Source organism: Athene noctua, chromosome 1 (genome assembly GCF_965140245.1).
Source record: "Athene noctua chromosome 1, bAthNoc1.hap1.1, whole genome shotgun sequence".
Lineage (NCBI taxonomy): Eukaryota > Metazoa > Chordata > Aves > Strigiformes > Strigidae > Athene > Athene noctua.
Window position 1 is genome coordinate 83,737,943 of NC_134037.1, and position 16,171 is coordinate 83,754,113.

Sequence of the window (16,171 nt, forward strand, 5' to 3'; positions counted from 1 at the left end):
AAATAGCATTTTAAATAGATTTCTGTAGGGGAGGGAAGAATTGATAAGATCCTACTGCTCTTTTGTATTGGTACTATTGTAGTGAGGGAAGTTTACTTGCCCAAAATATTAACGAATGAAAGGAGCTGTGAATATAGAGCCAAACTGCGAAGTGTACTAATAAATTACAGGTGATTTTTTTTGGTTGCTATATTGACCAAGACTTATTTTGTGAGATACAGCTTCTTTTTATAATAGTTTTGGAACCTTAATTTTTACAATGGTGAATCCAATTAACAAAGAACAAAAACCTAAGTGTCCTTTCTTGCTCTATTTCTTTTTTTTTTCCTCTGCTTTGAATGTTTGTGTGCTTTCTTGTTTGTTGTTCTTTAACTGATCTATCTTAAAATTAGCATTCTTAGAGAGGGGGCTTTTTGATTCATCTTCTCGTCTTTCCTTTATTGTGGCTTCTCTGTTTCTCTTCCACTTGTTCTGCTTTGTAAATTTTTACATTCTTACTTTTGTTCTAATTGTATTCCTTAGCAAACCTATTTTTGGGTATCTCTTCTCTGTATATGGGAGAGGCGAAGGAGTTGGACAGTAGGAATATAAGAAACCACTTGATTCACAGAAAACCTATTCTCACCTTTAAAACACAGCAGATTATTTTTCAAGATATCTTAGACTGCATGACCACAGTGTCGGTTCTCATTAAATGTTCTTGTCTTTACTTGCACTATATTTGAAAATGATTGCAATGTTCTGATGGAGTATAGTATCTTGGAAGCTCTTAGTAAATTTAAATAATCTCATAAGAAATTTGATGGTATTACTTCATGGAAATGGATGTCTAGATTAACTGGGTCTGGAGGAAAGGGGACAATCTTTTCTGTTCCTTTTGTTTCTGGATGTGGAAAGTGTAGCTAATGCCCACGGAGGGTGGAAACTGAAATCATCTCTCTGGAAGTGCAGCAGGTTAGAGTTTGTAATCATGTATCTGCAGCATAATGCGAATTTCATCTTCAGGGTGACCTGGTGCCATGTGGTAGTGGAGATCCTTTGATAGATAAACCCACATCTCGTGCCCAGGTACAACCCTTGGTTCCTAACCTATAACTTGTGTCTTTCAGCACTGGCAGAACTAATATTATACCCATCTATAGATGAAAGCATGCTGCACAAGCAGTAAAAATGGAGGAGGGCAAAGAATGCAATCTACTTCTTCCACCAAGTGAGAAAATATAAAAACCCCCAAAACCAAACACAGAAAACCTACAAAAAACCCTTATTGCTTCTGTCTGTAGCCTCCACAAGATAGGAGATAATTGCATTGATGGAACCACGTCTTTTGTGGGTGTAGCAAGGATCACCTGAGTCTGCAGTGATAAAATGAATGCTTGCTGCAAGGGGAGGAGGACTTTTATTTTCATGTCTGAGGAACCATCTGCTGGTTGAAGGTGTGGAGGGCGATTTTTGCAGAAAGGGACAGATGCGATGGGGAGGCTTTTGGGTCCAGCAGTTGTCTGGGGGAAGGAGACATAACACAGAATTTTCTTCTCCACTTTGAGTCATAGTAAAGAGTTAGTATTGCACCAGTGCATATTTGGTACATATTGTGTCTTGAAAATGTTTTAATGACTGCTGGCTTCTGTATGAGATGGTAGTGAAGAAGTGCACAAGAATTATAAGCTTAGCAATTGTTGTTGTCTTCTGCTTTTTTTGGCATTTTGCCTGCTCAGGGATGCTGGGTCACAAATATTGATTTCTTTTTTTTCTTTTTAATTGGGTGGAGGGGGAACTGTGGCATGTGACTCTACTGTTTTATGAGAAATAGGGGAAAGCTCTGTTCTTAAATCTCATCTCAGCATTGAAATTAGATGTTTTTAGGGGGGGGGGGGGGAAAAAAAAAGAGGTCAGATTTGGGGTCAGTTTCCAGTGTCTTTTAAAGCTTTAGAAAAAGCAAAGCACACGGTCACACAGCCTTTAGTAACTCTCTGTCCTTATTAATTCAGGTTTCATACAGGCTAGGGCTTTTTCAAAGTTACTGAATTAACTTCAATAGTTAGTGTGCAGCATTGGCAAAGACAAGGTGACAGGGGATTTTGCTGCTTATTCATGGAGAAGCTTGCCCACTTCCCCCCCTTCCCTCCAGGCTCTTTGTCTTCCATTCATTTTATACTTAGCATAGCAAAAATCATCAGAGGGCAAGGCTGGGTCTCCCCTTCTAAAAACAAAGTATTGCCCTTGCTTAAAAAGAAAATGTGCTGAAAGTTCACAGCCTCTCTAGTTGTTTAGTAATTGCGTGTTTTGTTAGGATCTTTTCTTATTCTGTATGCCTTTTTCTTACGCTGCATTGTTCTGATGCTGGTCAGCCATGCCTGCAAAGCCAGAGTTCAACACTTTGCTGAAACTCATTAGTGTCACGGTAGTCTTCTCTGCTGCAAACTCTTGCCTCATCAAGAATAAGTAATTCTACATCACTGCTGCTTTGGTGTGCTGAGATTTCACTATTTTGGACCAGAAGTAATGTTTTCCTTATTTTTTTTTTCAGTTAATTGTGCTCTTCCCTGTTTTCTCATCTCTTAATATTTGATTGAATGACATGAATTTTATTAAGAGTTTGAAGTTCATATTAATAATTTTTATTGTTTGTTAATCAGTGATACTTGTGAATGCAGAAAGGATCCCGTTTTCTGAATGGTGAATATCTAACGACTGACATCAGTCATAGTGGCTGCTTCTTCCTTGAGAGTAGGTTGTGTGGTTTTTTTGATCTAGAAGCCTGTATAATTTTTCTTGTAGATATCTATGCTAATATATGTTTGCATTGATGAAGGGAAGGTTGATACAGTGAGCTTTGGTCACTTGCTTTTTATAGTTTTCCATCTACTATGAAAAAATGCTTTGGCTGTGAGATATTTCTATCTCACAGATCTATTGTGGTTCAGAGTGTTCAGCCACTGACCTCATCCCAGAATTTTCAGAGGACGTTCGAGGGTAAGGTCCAAGACCATCAACATGAGGATACATTTGCAGTGTGCTATAGCTGTCGAGGAGTTACCTTTGGATACTCTGGCAAGCTAAAGGACAGTGATTTCATCATCACATCCAGATAATGGAGAGAATGTGCAAGAGGAGGTGCTAGCGTTGTTTGCAGATGTTTAGTAGGAGTGTAGTGTCAGGTGAGAGGCACTCTAGAACCTAGAGACTGAGTTTGAAAAATTGATAGAAAGATACCTGCTTAAATAGAAGACTGTTTCCAGTAATTTCACGGGACTTTTCCTGGTCTTATTTTACTGAGAAAAAGATTAATGTATCGTGGCTGTGTTCTCTTTGCCCATCAGCATCACCTGTGCCTTGCCTGGCTCTGCCCTACTGTTGTCTTCTTTGTGAGCTGATTTCATGCAAACTTCAACATCTCTTACTTGTGGAGGTAAGACTCCACAGTGAGGGGAGGGAGGTGCAAAGCTTTTTGTCACCTCTGTGTCCATGGCATTAAGCTTTTGCTCTCTTACCAGGTCCCCTTGGTGGCTGTATGTAGGTGCATATACATAGTGACAAAGATCCTGATCCCTTCTGAACTTGGCAGGAAAATTGTTGAGAGGTGGATGTGTGTTTTTCTACTGCTACTGGTTTTGAGTGCATCCCTGAAGACAAGACTTGAAACCAGTTTGTGCATTTCTCAGAAGCTTTCTCATCTCTCTTGAGCAAGATTGCCATTAACCATAGTAATGGGTGTAGGATTAAGCAGGATGAGGATGGATGTCTGACATCATCTGCCTGCTGTCCAGCAGTGCTGCTAAATCCTCCTGTCCTGTGTTTGGACAATACTTTGCACAAAGTCCTGACCAGCCAATTAGATACAAGCATCATGATAATTAAACAAGTAGAAAATAAATAAAATATCACCACCTACATAGCATGAGTATGAAGATGTAGGATAGCTCTATCTGGCATGCAACTGGGACAGTCTTTCCCACTAGCATTTGAAAACATTAATGACTTAATGTACATACTGCTGGGAACATACTCTGCCAGTTTGGGAAGACATGCAGGCCCTGGCAATTTGAAGTGTGCTGTCAACAGCAGTGCAGGGTTCGTTGTAGCTAACAGGGTTCAAACAGGGAGGATCTACAGACCCTGCCCTTTCTCTCTTGCTCTTTTTGAGCCAGAACAGGATTTGGTTCCTGACCTTGTTTGACCCTGCAGCTACAGCGGGTCATATCATGCCCTCAGACATTTCAGAGGAACTCCGTAAGCACACGGCTGTTGACATCAGTATTTGGCCAACGCTCTCATTTTTCCAGGTGTGTCTTCCTGATTACAAAGGTTGAATTTCAAGGTACATTCCCACATGATGACAGTATGTCATCTCTCCCAATCTCTTCTAAAAGGGCATTTCTTTGTCCTGTTATTTTTAATTGTTATGTATGCTTAATTCCTGCTCAGTAGTACAGAGGATGATTCACGTTCCCAAATTCACTTGACACTGAAAGTCTAAATCTGTTATCCTTTCAGAGAGGGGAATGTATTATAAATGGTTGAATTTTATATCGGAGAACAGAGGTGAAAGAAAATGACAGGAGAGTTTTAAGTTCCTTCTGTATGCTTCCTAACACTTGTGGACAGAGAATGTAATACACAATAAGAGATCAGGCTCATTATTCTAATTGCTTTGCAATAAGAACTCATTCTTCTCTCAGTATAAATAGCCATTGCTGCTATTGCAGCAGTGTGGATTTGTGGCAGCTGAGAATGTGGCCTCAATGTAAATGCTGTGCTTTCTTCTTGTGGCATACTTTTGGAAACAAATTTATTTTCTTGGATTAGAACTGGTGTTGTGACATGGAGAGCCACTGCATTGCTTCAGTTTCAGAGGAAGTCACTAGAAGTTGAATCCTTTGTGGGGTTCAAGCTCATGAAGTATTTAGGCTTGTGCAACAGCCCAACTGTTTGAACAGAGCTTAGATGAATACATAGATCCTGAGATGCATGTTTTCCCAAACCATGGCCTAATTTATGCCTCTTCTTTAAATCTGATTTGGGTTCAAATATTAAACAGTGCAGAAAAAATACCTAATTCTAGAAATTCCCATTCAGTCAAAAAAACCGCAACCCAACTGTTTAATGATGTTGTGGGGCTTTGCTGTTTTTGCAGGAGCCAAAGGCAAGCCGAATGTGGACTGAGTTATCAGTTAGTACCAAACTTGAAGGTGCTTTATCAGATTATGAAAGAAGTGAATGATAAACTAGGGTTGAGAAGCTGGCGTTAGGTGAACTGCTTAATAAGAAGAATTCCCTAATAGCTTTCTCCTCATCTATCAAAGTTAGAATGGATTATTTGTAATTGATGTTTTAATGGAGGTAGGGGCAGAGGACCATTACTCTATTCCTTTTTTTTAAAGAGAAATAAATAGCCCTGAACCAGGTAGTAAATTTTTACATTATAGATTAGCTAATATAGTAAAAGTAAACTGCACAGTAAATGTAGGGACAAAACTGACTCGTAAATTCTTACTACAAGGTGCCTTCCTTCTTCTCTTGTAAATTACTTAATTTCCTGCATTCAACATGTCAGTCCCATTCCCGCATCCACCTTGCATTAAGAATCAAAGTGAAAACCATCAGCTGCAGCAGTCTACCATTTTGTGTTTACAGTGGATATAATTTAAGTATAACACCGTGACATTGAATATTGATAGAAGGATGACAGGCCATGATTAAAGTTTTTTGCTGGGTAAAATAAAAGGCTGGAGGATTGAAGAGAAAACATCAAAAATACTGTTCAGTATTGTACGGTATCTTGTTTTCTAATAACACTAATCAAATGTCCATTACTGTTTTTAAGCACTAGAAAAATTGTTCTTCCTCCTTGTTTCTGAACAGGCCTTTCAAGAAAGAAAAAGCAGATGTAAAATATGTACATTTCACATAAAATACAAGGTGGTAGTTCTGTCCTTAAAATGCTGATGTCAGGGTTTTTTTCTATGGGCAAGGGAAAGCTGTCATGATCCTTACTGGATTGTTTTTAGATTTCAGTTTAGATTCTAATCCTTCAGTATCCTAGATGCAGTAGGTAATGTTTTACTGAATGGAAGAATTTGTAGATAATGAGTGTAGCTGATAGGCTTAAATGTTTTTTAAACATTTGGTTGAAAATATTGCCAGATATTTATCTTTTTCTGTTTAGTGAGGTCACTGTAAGGGACTATGTATTTTTACATAAATATTATTTCTTATTTGTTACTAGACTCTTTCTTATTAAAAATTCTGAATGTCTTAATGGGAAGGAGATTTTTAAGAATTGTTTATGAAATCAGTTCAAGTTAATAGCATTTGAAAGGTCTGAGAAAAATTCCATAGTAATCTTAGCATCCATCCATCATAATAGAATGAGTTTATCCTTTTTTTTTTTTAGTTATACAATGTATAGAATTTGTGGTGTAACCTCATTATACATATCTACAAAATGCCCCAAACTGATGTAAAATATTAATGTGGGAGTGTGATGACTCTTCATGTGAGAAACATTTTGTTGCATTACATATAATTTAGATTTTCTTTGCTAAGGGGAGCAGAGTGGAATTTATGGGAGAGGGTACAATTTGCATCTGGTTCATCACTTCGTTAACATACAATTATTGCTGTAAAACATAATGCTTCAATAAATCAAAATATATGGAACCAGAGAGAAAACCGGAATTCTGGAAGGAGCTCAGATATGCTAGTCCCACTTGCCATTGGCCCTGGGCGGTGGTTTGCTCCCAGCCCTCCCTCGTAACACATGGTTTGTCTTACCCTCTGCACTGAAGACTGTATTCTCAATGATGTATCTCAGCTGCTGATAGAAATCATTCAGCTACAAATCCAAAGTAGGAAACTGCCTACACTCACAGCTCACCTTTGTTTACCTGGCTTTGAAAATCTGACATGCACATTTGAAAACTCTGTTCCTCATTTTATAACACTGTGAAATATATAATAGTTACATGGTACATTGATTGTGCTTCAATGTTACTAATGTTTAAAGGAAAATATTTATAGAAGTTAAAAAGGCTTATTTCCTTCATATACATACATCTTCACTACTTACATCCATTTTCACATACTGTGAAAATGTCTTTTTGCACAAGGATAAAACAATACAATTAAAACTGTTTAAAAATTACATAATCATGTAATCTAGATGTTCTCAGCTAGTTAATTCTGTAGTGCATCATACATTTATTCTGTGCATGATCTGTCATATGGCAGTGTTACCTGCTTGGTAACAGCATAGAGGGAAGAAAATAGTTAAGTTTTCAACTGAAAGGAGTATAAAGACCTGTGGAGGTTGTCCCTTCAGCCAGACCTGCACAAATACACTGTCACTGCGGTGGAAGTTCAGAGAGGGGTAAGGAGAAATGTGAAAGAAGCCAGGCCCATGCAGCAGGCAGCAGCAGCCCGAAGGAGATTGTGCAGCGTTTGAGTGGTTGTGTTCTAGTGTGGCATTTTTCCTTCTAAAGTGGTTTTGTTATGCTTCAGTTCCATTTGGTAAGTGGTTTTTGTACTCGGCCTAGGGTGTCTACAGCGTTAAGTATTGGAGATGAGCAGGTGTCTGCTTATATTTAGGGTTCTCCACTAGGACTCCTAGGACTCTTCTGAAATTTGGCAGCTGTGGACAAGGGGGTAATTGAACTGTTGCTATTTTTTTTTTTTTCTCACAAAGCCAAGAAGCAATAGCTTCTAATCCCACCATAATTTAAAAACTGTGGTGGGTATTCCCTAGCAGTATAATGGAGATTAGATCACTCAACAAAAACGCAGGAGACCTGGCTCCAGGTACTCTGTCTACTGCATCTCCAGGTCTGTCCTGCTATCTACATCCCTGAGTAGGAGAGAAGGATGCCATAGCCACTACATTGAGGGCTAGTCTGGTCTGGGGGCTCTGCCTCAAATCTGTCCCTTTCTGCATGTTTGCTTCTGCTCCTGGGGTGCTGTAGAAAGCAGAGCCACTACTCTCACCCATTCTTCCAGCTGCATGAAAGTAGTGTCCACATCTCTGTGTTGCGCTATCATGTCCTGTCTGAGTGTGCTGGATGTCTTTTGGATAGGACTGTTGTGCACAGGACTTGGCTGTGGCTCATAAGATTTAGATATTAGAAAAGTCAGCCCAGAGCAAAATTTTTAGATGCAGAAGTCTAAAAGTTAAATGAGAATTGTGAGGATTGCTTTCTTGGGCTCTTATGATTCTGGTCCATAGTATTCTCTAGTAGGTCAAAGATCACATTTAAAGAGGGTCAGCTACTTCTTGTTTTCTAGATATTATATGTTTTATAAGGGAGAAGGCAAGGTCAGAGAAGCAAATTTCTTGTGCTAGAGAAAAGTACTGCATGCTTCAGACTTGTGTAGGAGTTCTAGTTAGTCTCCAGGGTAGGTTGTCATCTGACCAGGGGAGTGTGAAATCTCCTGATCTTCTGGGAGAGAGTCTTTTTTTTATATGGAGAAGTGCAATAATAGTGCTGAACAGCAACCAAGCGTTATCAGTGAGCTTTGAAATAAGAGGGTAGGAAGAATGTCTCCTGCACTGAGGGACAACCCCATGGTCAGAACAATATGAAGTCAATTTCTGTCATTTTCAGCTTCTGAGGATATTGGAGAGAAGAGACACAATGCAAGGAATTGAATTGTAAAATTGGGGTTGTGTGAAGAGATTTATAGGATTAGGGAGACTTGCAAGAATAAAAAAAAAAACACAAAAGGTTTTGATTTCAGATGTTTAGAAAAGGTGATTTTTCTAGTTCACAGGCAAAGGAAGAAAAAGTTTTTCTTGTTCAGGCAGAGTCCAGGTTTTCTTTGTCCCTTTTCCTGCATGTTCTTTCTTCTCTCTTTCATGTTCACAGCTGAGAGCTGTGATCTCATGAGCCCTAGCTGTACCTTCTCCCTTATCAGTCTGCTGTGGCGCACCAGCCAGATGGGGAAAACACGGTTATGTGCCTCCCTGTCCTTAAAGCCTCAGGTGACCCACTGAGAGGAACATTGTAGTCCTTGGTTTGTTCAACAGATTGGTTGTAAGCATCTTAAAGTATAACAGCTAAGTTTAACGATCAAGAACTGATCAGGCTGAAAACCCTTTTTTATGAAGGAGAGAAGCAAAACGTACTCCTGAATTAGTAAATACTTGTTAAATATAGGAATGGCTATTAATGCATGACATTGAATTAATATGATAAACCAAATCAGAGGGGTGGATTTCTCCTAACAGTAAAGCAATATGGTTGCCTGCTTTCCTCTAAGTATTATTATTTCATACTTTCTTTTACTTGCCTCCCTTGTTCACTGCATGGCTGTTGCCTTAAGAAAAGGCAACAAAGCCATAACTAAATGTAGAGTAAAAAAAGCTAGTTCCTTCCCTGTGGTGCAATATAAATAGAAGCGAGTGACCAAAATATAGAGAAACTTTCCCTAGTTTGTACAATAGATCAACAAAGAATTGGAATGTAGGGCAAAAGTCTTTAGATTCACATTGCCATTTTCTGCAAGCCTCAAAACTTTCCAATCATTGTAATGGTTGTAGTGAAAATCCCTGTTGTTTCTGCCAGACTATTTTTGTTGCATTTTGTTTGCTTTCTTGTCAGAGAAAACTGCCTTTTAGGGTCAGCAAATGCGGTGTTAACATATGTGCCAGGTACTGGGAAAAGTTAAGTACATGCTTTCCTGAATCTGCACCTTAGTGTGGCTCACCTATTAGAAGGAAGTTGCCTACAGTATTTCTTCTTAGTGATGGTTAACCTCCCCTCGTAAGTTAGCTTTTTTTAATGCAGTTTCTAAATAGATGTCTTACTATGTAGCCTTTTAGCTTCAGTCTCTTTGGCTTTCAAGATGTGGCTTTTTACGGGGATTTCCCTTAAAATAAGCAATGTCTGTCAGCATTATAGGTCATAGGTCAGGATGTTATAAACCACTTTTGATTCACCAAGGTGCATTCCTAAAAACTAGAGATGATGAGATTTACAAGCACTGACACCTCCATATGTTGATTCTGATTTGCTTTTGAGGAAAATTTGGGGGACTTTGTTTTGGGTTTTTTTAAATAGGGTTTAGTATAAAATTTTTGGCTATTTTTACACAGGCATGTTTTCATTTAGGCTGTAACGTTCAGGAACTGAATGTGCCTTTTGTGTGTATGCAGGGCCCTCAATAGGAAAGTCATGTTCTCGTAGTTCCAGTTAGCACTATAAATAGCTTTAGAATAATGTTGTGCTGAGAGCCCCATAGAGAACCCCCATTGATGTCTCTGGGAATCTTATGAAAAGACAGAGGAGCAATGTTCTTTGGACTTCAAGGAAGAGAGAGAGAATCCTTGCTGGATATGACTCTTGACATGAATTTCACCCACTGTTACTTGTAGATTGAAGATACCCTCTTGTTTCTTTGTACCCTCTGGTCTCTGGTGTTGTTTCTTAAAAAACTACATGAGACTTTGTAAAGGCATCTGAAATTACAATTTCAATTGCCACTTTATGAAGAGAACTCAAAGATAAACCTCTCCGTTCCACATTAATTTCCTCCTGTCCATAAATAGCTCTGTTTCTCTGACAGCTCTTCCATCATCATCAACTTGACCTAAACCAGAATTCTCCCTGCTGTGTCCTTTTGTATTGCTGTGGATGTCTCAGCCATTCTTTATGTCAACTTAGGCCTGCTCTTGTAGATTCTTTCAGTGTTGTATCCTTGAGATAAGACCTGTCCCAGCTATCCATACAACTAAAAAATTACTTGGGTTGAGTCTTGCATCTCAGTCACTTCAACATCCATTTCCCTGGCTGTGAATTGACAAAAACAGTCTTGCCCCTATTCTCATGCATTCAAGAGTGCTGTTGCCACTGCAATGACTGTTCTCTCCTCCTCTCTCAAATTCTGTGTGTCTGATCATTTCACTTTGTTTTCTTTTCTCCATTGGTTCCCTCTGTCCTGTCACATCAAAGATAACTACTAGCCTTCAGTGTCAAGGCTTCTTACAATCTTTTACCCACCTACTCAGTCTTTTTTTCTTTTCTTTTTTTTTTTTTTTAATATCAAAAGACTGAATTCCATCTACAGATATTAAATTATATTGGTATCAATCAATTGCCCATTTTTGTTTTTATACTAGAATCTTTTACCTTTCTTACATGATTCCTCAGTGGAGGGATGGAGATCTTGGATATCCATTGACCTGTTTCACTGACCTCCTGCAAGTCCTTAAAATGCTCATTCACTGTGATACCTGTGTGCTTGACAGGGATTAGACTAGTTAGTTACTAATTAATTAAACTATTGTACTGTAACTAATGTGCCATGTTCAGTCCACTGATGTCTCAGTGTTTCTTAGAACATCCTCGTCTGTATCCTAGCTCTTGTTTCTTGTTTTAAACTTAAAAGTCTTTCTGAGGAAAGGGCCATCATTGTAATCTGTTTGGTGTTTGTACAAAGCCTGGCACTTTGGACTCATGAACACTCTGACACTTGGAAGTTCACAGTCAGTAGATGATTAAGGTTTGCTTTGTTTTTGCTGGGTCTGTATACGTGGTTGATGGATAGTGTTTTGTTGTGGATTCCAGCAAACTGTTCCTGGCACCTCTGTTGAACTTGACACATATGCCACTTTGATAGTAATATACAGATGTATAACACCTAGAGGTTGATATATCATAAAATATTTATAAGTATAGGAATAATATAAAATCCGATCCAGTCTTGATCTGTCATTTTGAAAAGTTGCATGCCTGAAAAAACTCACTGTATTCAGTACAGGCATCCATATACTTTTGGCTTCATGCAGACTGCAAATGCACTTTTAGTGTGGATTAAGCACGAATAAATCAAACTCTGAAATTCAGCTGAGCTTGATTTTTACACCTGGTGTAAAGGCTAAAGATTTTTTGCATTCTGGGGACAACATAATTTTTAATAATTTTTTTGTATGTGTTTCTGTGTCAGCTATTTGCAGCTTTCAAGTATTATTTGTTCAAAAAGTGTGTTTGAAAAATGCTTCTAGGCACTGAATTTCAAAATACAGACTAAAAGATGCAGAGTCCTTGGACTTAGGTATGTACAAAATATCTAAGTATATGTGTGTTTGCTGATTTCAGATGAAAAGTTAAACGTAACATCTTAGTGTCTTAGTTCAAGATGTATCAGAGTTTTACAGATACAATGATTAAACAAAGATGTCCTTAAAATAAAAGCAAGCCATTAACAATATGTTCAGTAATTTGCTGATTACTAGAATGGGTGTAAAACTTAGATGCAACCAAAAGCATGTTGACCGATGAGCCGAGTCATGGCTGAGCAACAGCAGCCCAGGCACAGTTACGCTGTACTTTTATATATGCTATTCATCTTCTCCACTGTGAATACTACATACATCACTATCTCTGCCCTAGTTTTGTCAATATTGCTCTTCATTAAACTGAATAGCCAAAACAAGCTATCCACTGGAAATTATGATTTAGGTCTCTTGTGTATTTTCTGAGCCTTTAATAATAAGCTATATATAGCTGCAAACAAACTTTTTCAAAAAACAAGTAAATGGACTTATGTATGTCTGCAAGGAAATGTTTTGCTTGTGTAACCATGACGATGTGACTGACAAGTAGAGAAACAGTGGGGGCTATTTTATTTTTCTGGCTAAGTGAAATGCTACCTGGATGGAACACAGAAGTGTAAACCGGTAAAGATTTTTTCCCTTTCTAATTAGTGATACTCTGAACTCCTTGGGGGAGACCAATTTGTGGACCTCATGCTGTATTCTGCCTTCAATAAGCATACATACTGACTAAGCACAGATCAAATAGCTCAGCTTTTGGACCTTAATTTTGCTCTCATTCTCAAAATATTTCTGTGTGAATTTTTCAGCTTGGCATCTTGTAGAGTTTGTAGAGTTAATAATGTAACTTTATTAGATTAATTAATTCATTGTAAGCAGTGCAGCTCCTTTATCCTTCATAAGCTGGTATTTAATTTAGTCAGAAAAGTTAAAATCAAATAGTTATTTTTCTTCTTTTAGTCACTTATAATTGCTTACAATTATGTAGAAAATGACATAATTTGAAAAGTGCTGCAAAAAAAATATTGCCATTATTAGATGCTAGCATTCACATCTGTATGGAAGTGTGTATTGCCATGGGAATTGGCAATTCTGAATCCTATCCCAAGCTCTGCCTCTGATCTGTTGTATTTTAGGAATCAACCTAACCTTTTGGTTCCTTAGAGACAAAAGGTATTAAACGGAGATGCGATCCCATCTCTTAGGAGCAATGTGATGTTAGTGTTCATTGTGTTGTTCTGAAAAACTATCTATGCCTAGAATTCCCATTTACGTCAGATGAAAATATTTGTAATGTACTTGGACATCTCTGAGAGATGATCAATGGATTAAAAGTATGAAGAAGTTTTAGTATTTTGAATTTCCTAATACTTTTGTTTTTTCTTTGGTGGGATAACAAAATAGAAAAAAAACCTAAAGCACATTAGTGAGAGATAAGGCAACGCTCCAAAGTAAAAAACTGAAGGAAAGGAAGAGTGTTATAGTTTAATCTAATCTAATTCACCAGAGTTGAAGCAAGCATGTTTCAGTCTAATAAGAAATTTAGTGTACCTGTTTTCCAAAAAATTAGAGCTTATTTAATGCAGTAAATAGTGTGATTTTTTTCATACGTGATCTTCTGTATCAGATTCAGGAAAACCACATGACTGCTTTTAGGACGACAGGCCTGTGTATCCAGTAGCATGAAGGAAGCTCTGGCTGTGACCGCAAGACCCCTGCACTTGGGTCTGATCAGCAGAAGATCATGTGTAGGCAGCGTACACCATGAAGTTGGAAGGAACAATCTTAGCACGAAGGTGTTTTTATGGCATCAGATTTGTAATAGAGCCACAATTTCACTGCTTTTCAGTTTATGAAATAGCTTCTGTTATCTTTGCGGAAGTATTTGAGCTGCTGTTGGGTTTTTTGTTGTTTTTATTTTCCTATCTAATAATAAGCAGTCACCCCAAAAGTTACTTGAAATAGCAACTGTTCTCCCTGAACTGCAGTTTTTATTTTCTTTTGGCTTTTATTTCAGCTGCGGGAGCCAGCTGCTCCAAAGAGTGTGGGAAGCTGACTTGGAGGCCTGTCAGCTGTTGATCCGAGGGTTTCAACTGAAAGAAACCAGTTGCTGTGTTTTGGAGGAAGAGGAGAACCGAATGGATGAGATGGAGATGAGTGCTGATGGCCCATCTGATTCTGAAAAAAGAAAAGAAGGTCACTTTCCAAAGGGCACAGAATGGGGCACTGTTTCCTGCCCAAAACACAGTGAGCTAAAAGAGGTATCTGAAATATTCTACAGCTGCATTTCAAGTTGATACTGCTGGTTTTCTTTTGAGAGAAGTTGAATCTGGGTGATGGGTCAGCAGGGCAGGTTAAGTATGAATTTAACATCTGGCCTCCAATCTGGGACATGAATAAAATAGCTTATTAGCTTCTCAGAAGCCCTTCAACCCTTTTTCCTTTCACCATCAATCTTTTTAAAATGTGGAAATTATTCAGGCAATAAATACGGAATGTACATCAGGATTTGAAGGAAAAATGTTTAAGTATTTAACACAAATTATCTGCTGTTCCTCATCTCACTTATGAGTTTCACTCTGAGTTAGTTCTGCTGACTTCTTAGCCTGGATCTATGTTAGCTGAAGTGGGGAGAGAGTAAGTTTTCCTTTCCTAGTGAAATGGTCAAAGACTTCCTAGCTCAGATGCTGGTAGGCTTCCAGCATCCAACAAATTCTAAATGGAGAAAAAAAATAATGAAGCTTAAAAGGCTTGACAAATTTCTTCTAAGTTTTCATGTTCTGCTCTGGAATGCGATCCTGTCTTGAAAAATGTACAGGTACCCAATAATCTTATAACTGCACTGCCAAGTTAAACAAGCTGTTAAAAAGCTTCATCACCCAACAGCACCGCTGTGACAAAAAGACCCTCCAGTGGGAGTTGTCATTTTTATTACCTTGGTATTTGGTTGACAAAAATTAAAAGTGTGCTTAGTCGCACCTGATGTTAAGAGCCATTGAACTATGTGTTACATTGAAAGCTGATGTCTAATTTTGCATTTATAGTGGCTGAGACTTAGTAGAAAGCTGGCCCTTACCTTACTGTAAAATCTCCTCTTGTTAGTAAAATTCTGTTTTCAAATTGGCCTTCAACAGTACTTGCAGCCTTTTCCTAGGGAAAATCGTTTATGGTCTGACTCCACATAAAGACCATTTTTATTGGAAATGGTCAGTTGTGGCTTTGGTTTGTTTGTTTTTTTTTTTCCCTTTCCTTTTCCCCCAAACCTCCCCCCCCTCTTATCATATTCCTGATGAGTCTGCTGAAGTAATATGAGGAGTTCTGTTGGTTATGGGAAGCTGTGTTCCCCTTTCAAAAGTGCAGTTGAGAAGCTCTGGAGGTTTTGGGGTTTTGTGACTGTTTCTGTAGCCCTCTTTGAGATTTGTGCTGTAGATGATGACCTATTTCACCCCTGCAAGTCCAGATCTTTTCCCTGGAAATCAGCATTGCTATCCTAGAATGACATCTAGGCAGCTGAAGTGAGGTGACTTCTGGTTCTGGAGAGAGGTGCAGAACTCAAGAGGTACAGGTTCCCCATATCTTTAATGGAAGAGGAAAGTATATTTGCAGTGCTTCCATTAAGCTTCTCTTCTCCTTTTGAACTTGCTTTTTGATAGTTTCCCATCTGTCTTTATCAACCACAGAGGGAACTTAGGGACACTACTTCCCCTAACTTAAGCTCTTCATCTAGGTGTTTAAACTTTGTGGTATAAATGTCTTTGCCTAGGGTCTGGCCTTAGCTGGTATCCTGAATAAACTCAATTTTGAGAATGTACCAAAATCCATTCAGAAGCTGATGTGTAAATATAAACGTGAAAATGCCTATCAGTGAAGGACCTGTGGAGGTATTCCTACGTCTATTCCCACAGCACTCCTAGGATTGACAAACTTGAAAGAAAGAAAAAAGTTTTGTTAGCATAAGACCATTCATTCATTTTCCAGCTTTTAGGAGGAGTTGAGCAACCCAGCTATGTTTTACCGTGGCTTACTCAACTAGCCTTCCTCTGCTCAGTGCTGCCTGCAGCTTTGACCATTGAGGCAACTTTAAGCATCAGTGATGGCTGAAACCCAGTGCAACCATAAAAA

At 38.4% G+C, this 16,171-nt stretch overlaps 1 protein-coding gene across 1 annotated transcript in view; it reads left to right on the plus strand.

Annotated features, from left to right (window-relative positions):
* The window catches only part of DISC1 (DISC1 scaffold protein), a 206,155-nt gene that overhangs the window by 165,330 nt on the left and 24,654 nt on the right, over positions 1-16,171 (plus strand). The window contains exon 11 of the mRNA XM_074899344.1: positions 14,067-14,310. Coding sequence (XP_074755445.1) covers positions 14,067-14,310 — 244 coding nt within the window. The remainder of the gene's footprint in view (positions 1-14,066; positions 14,311-16,171) is intronic.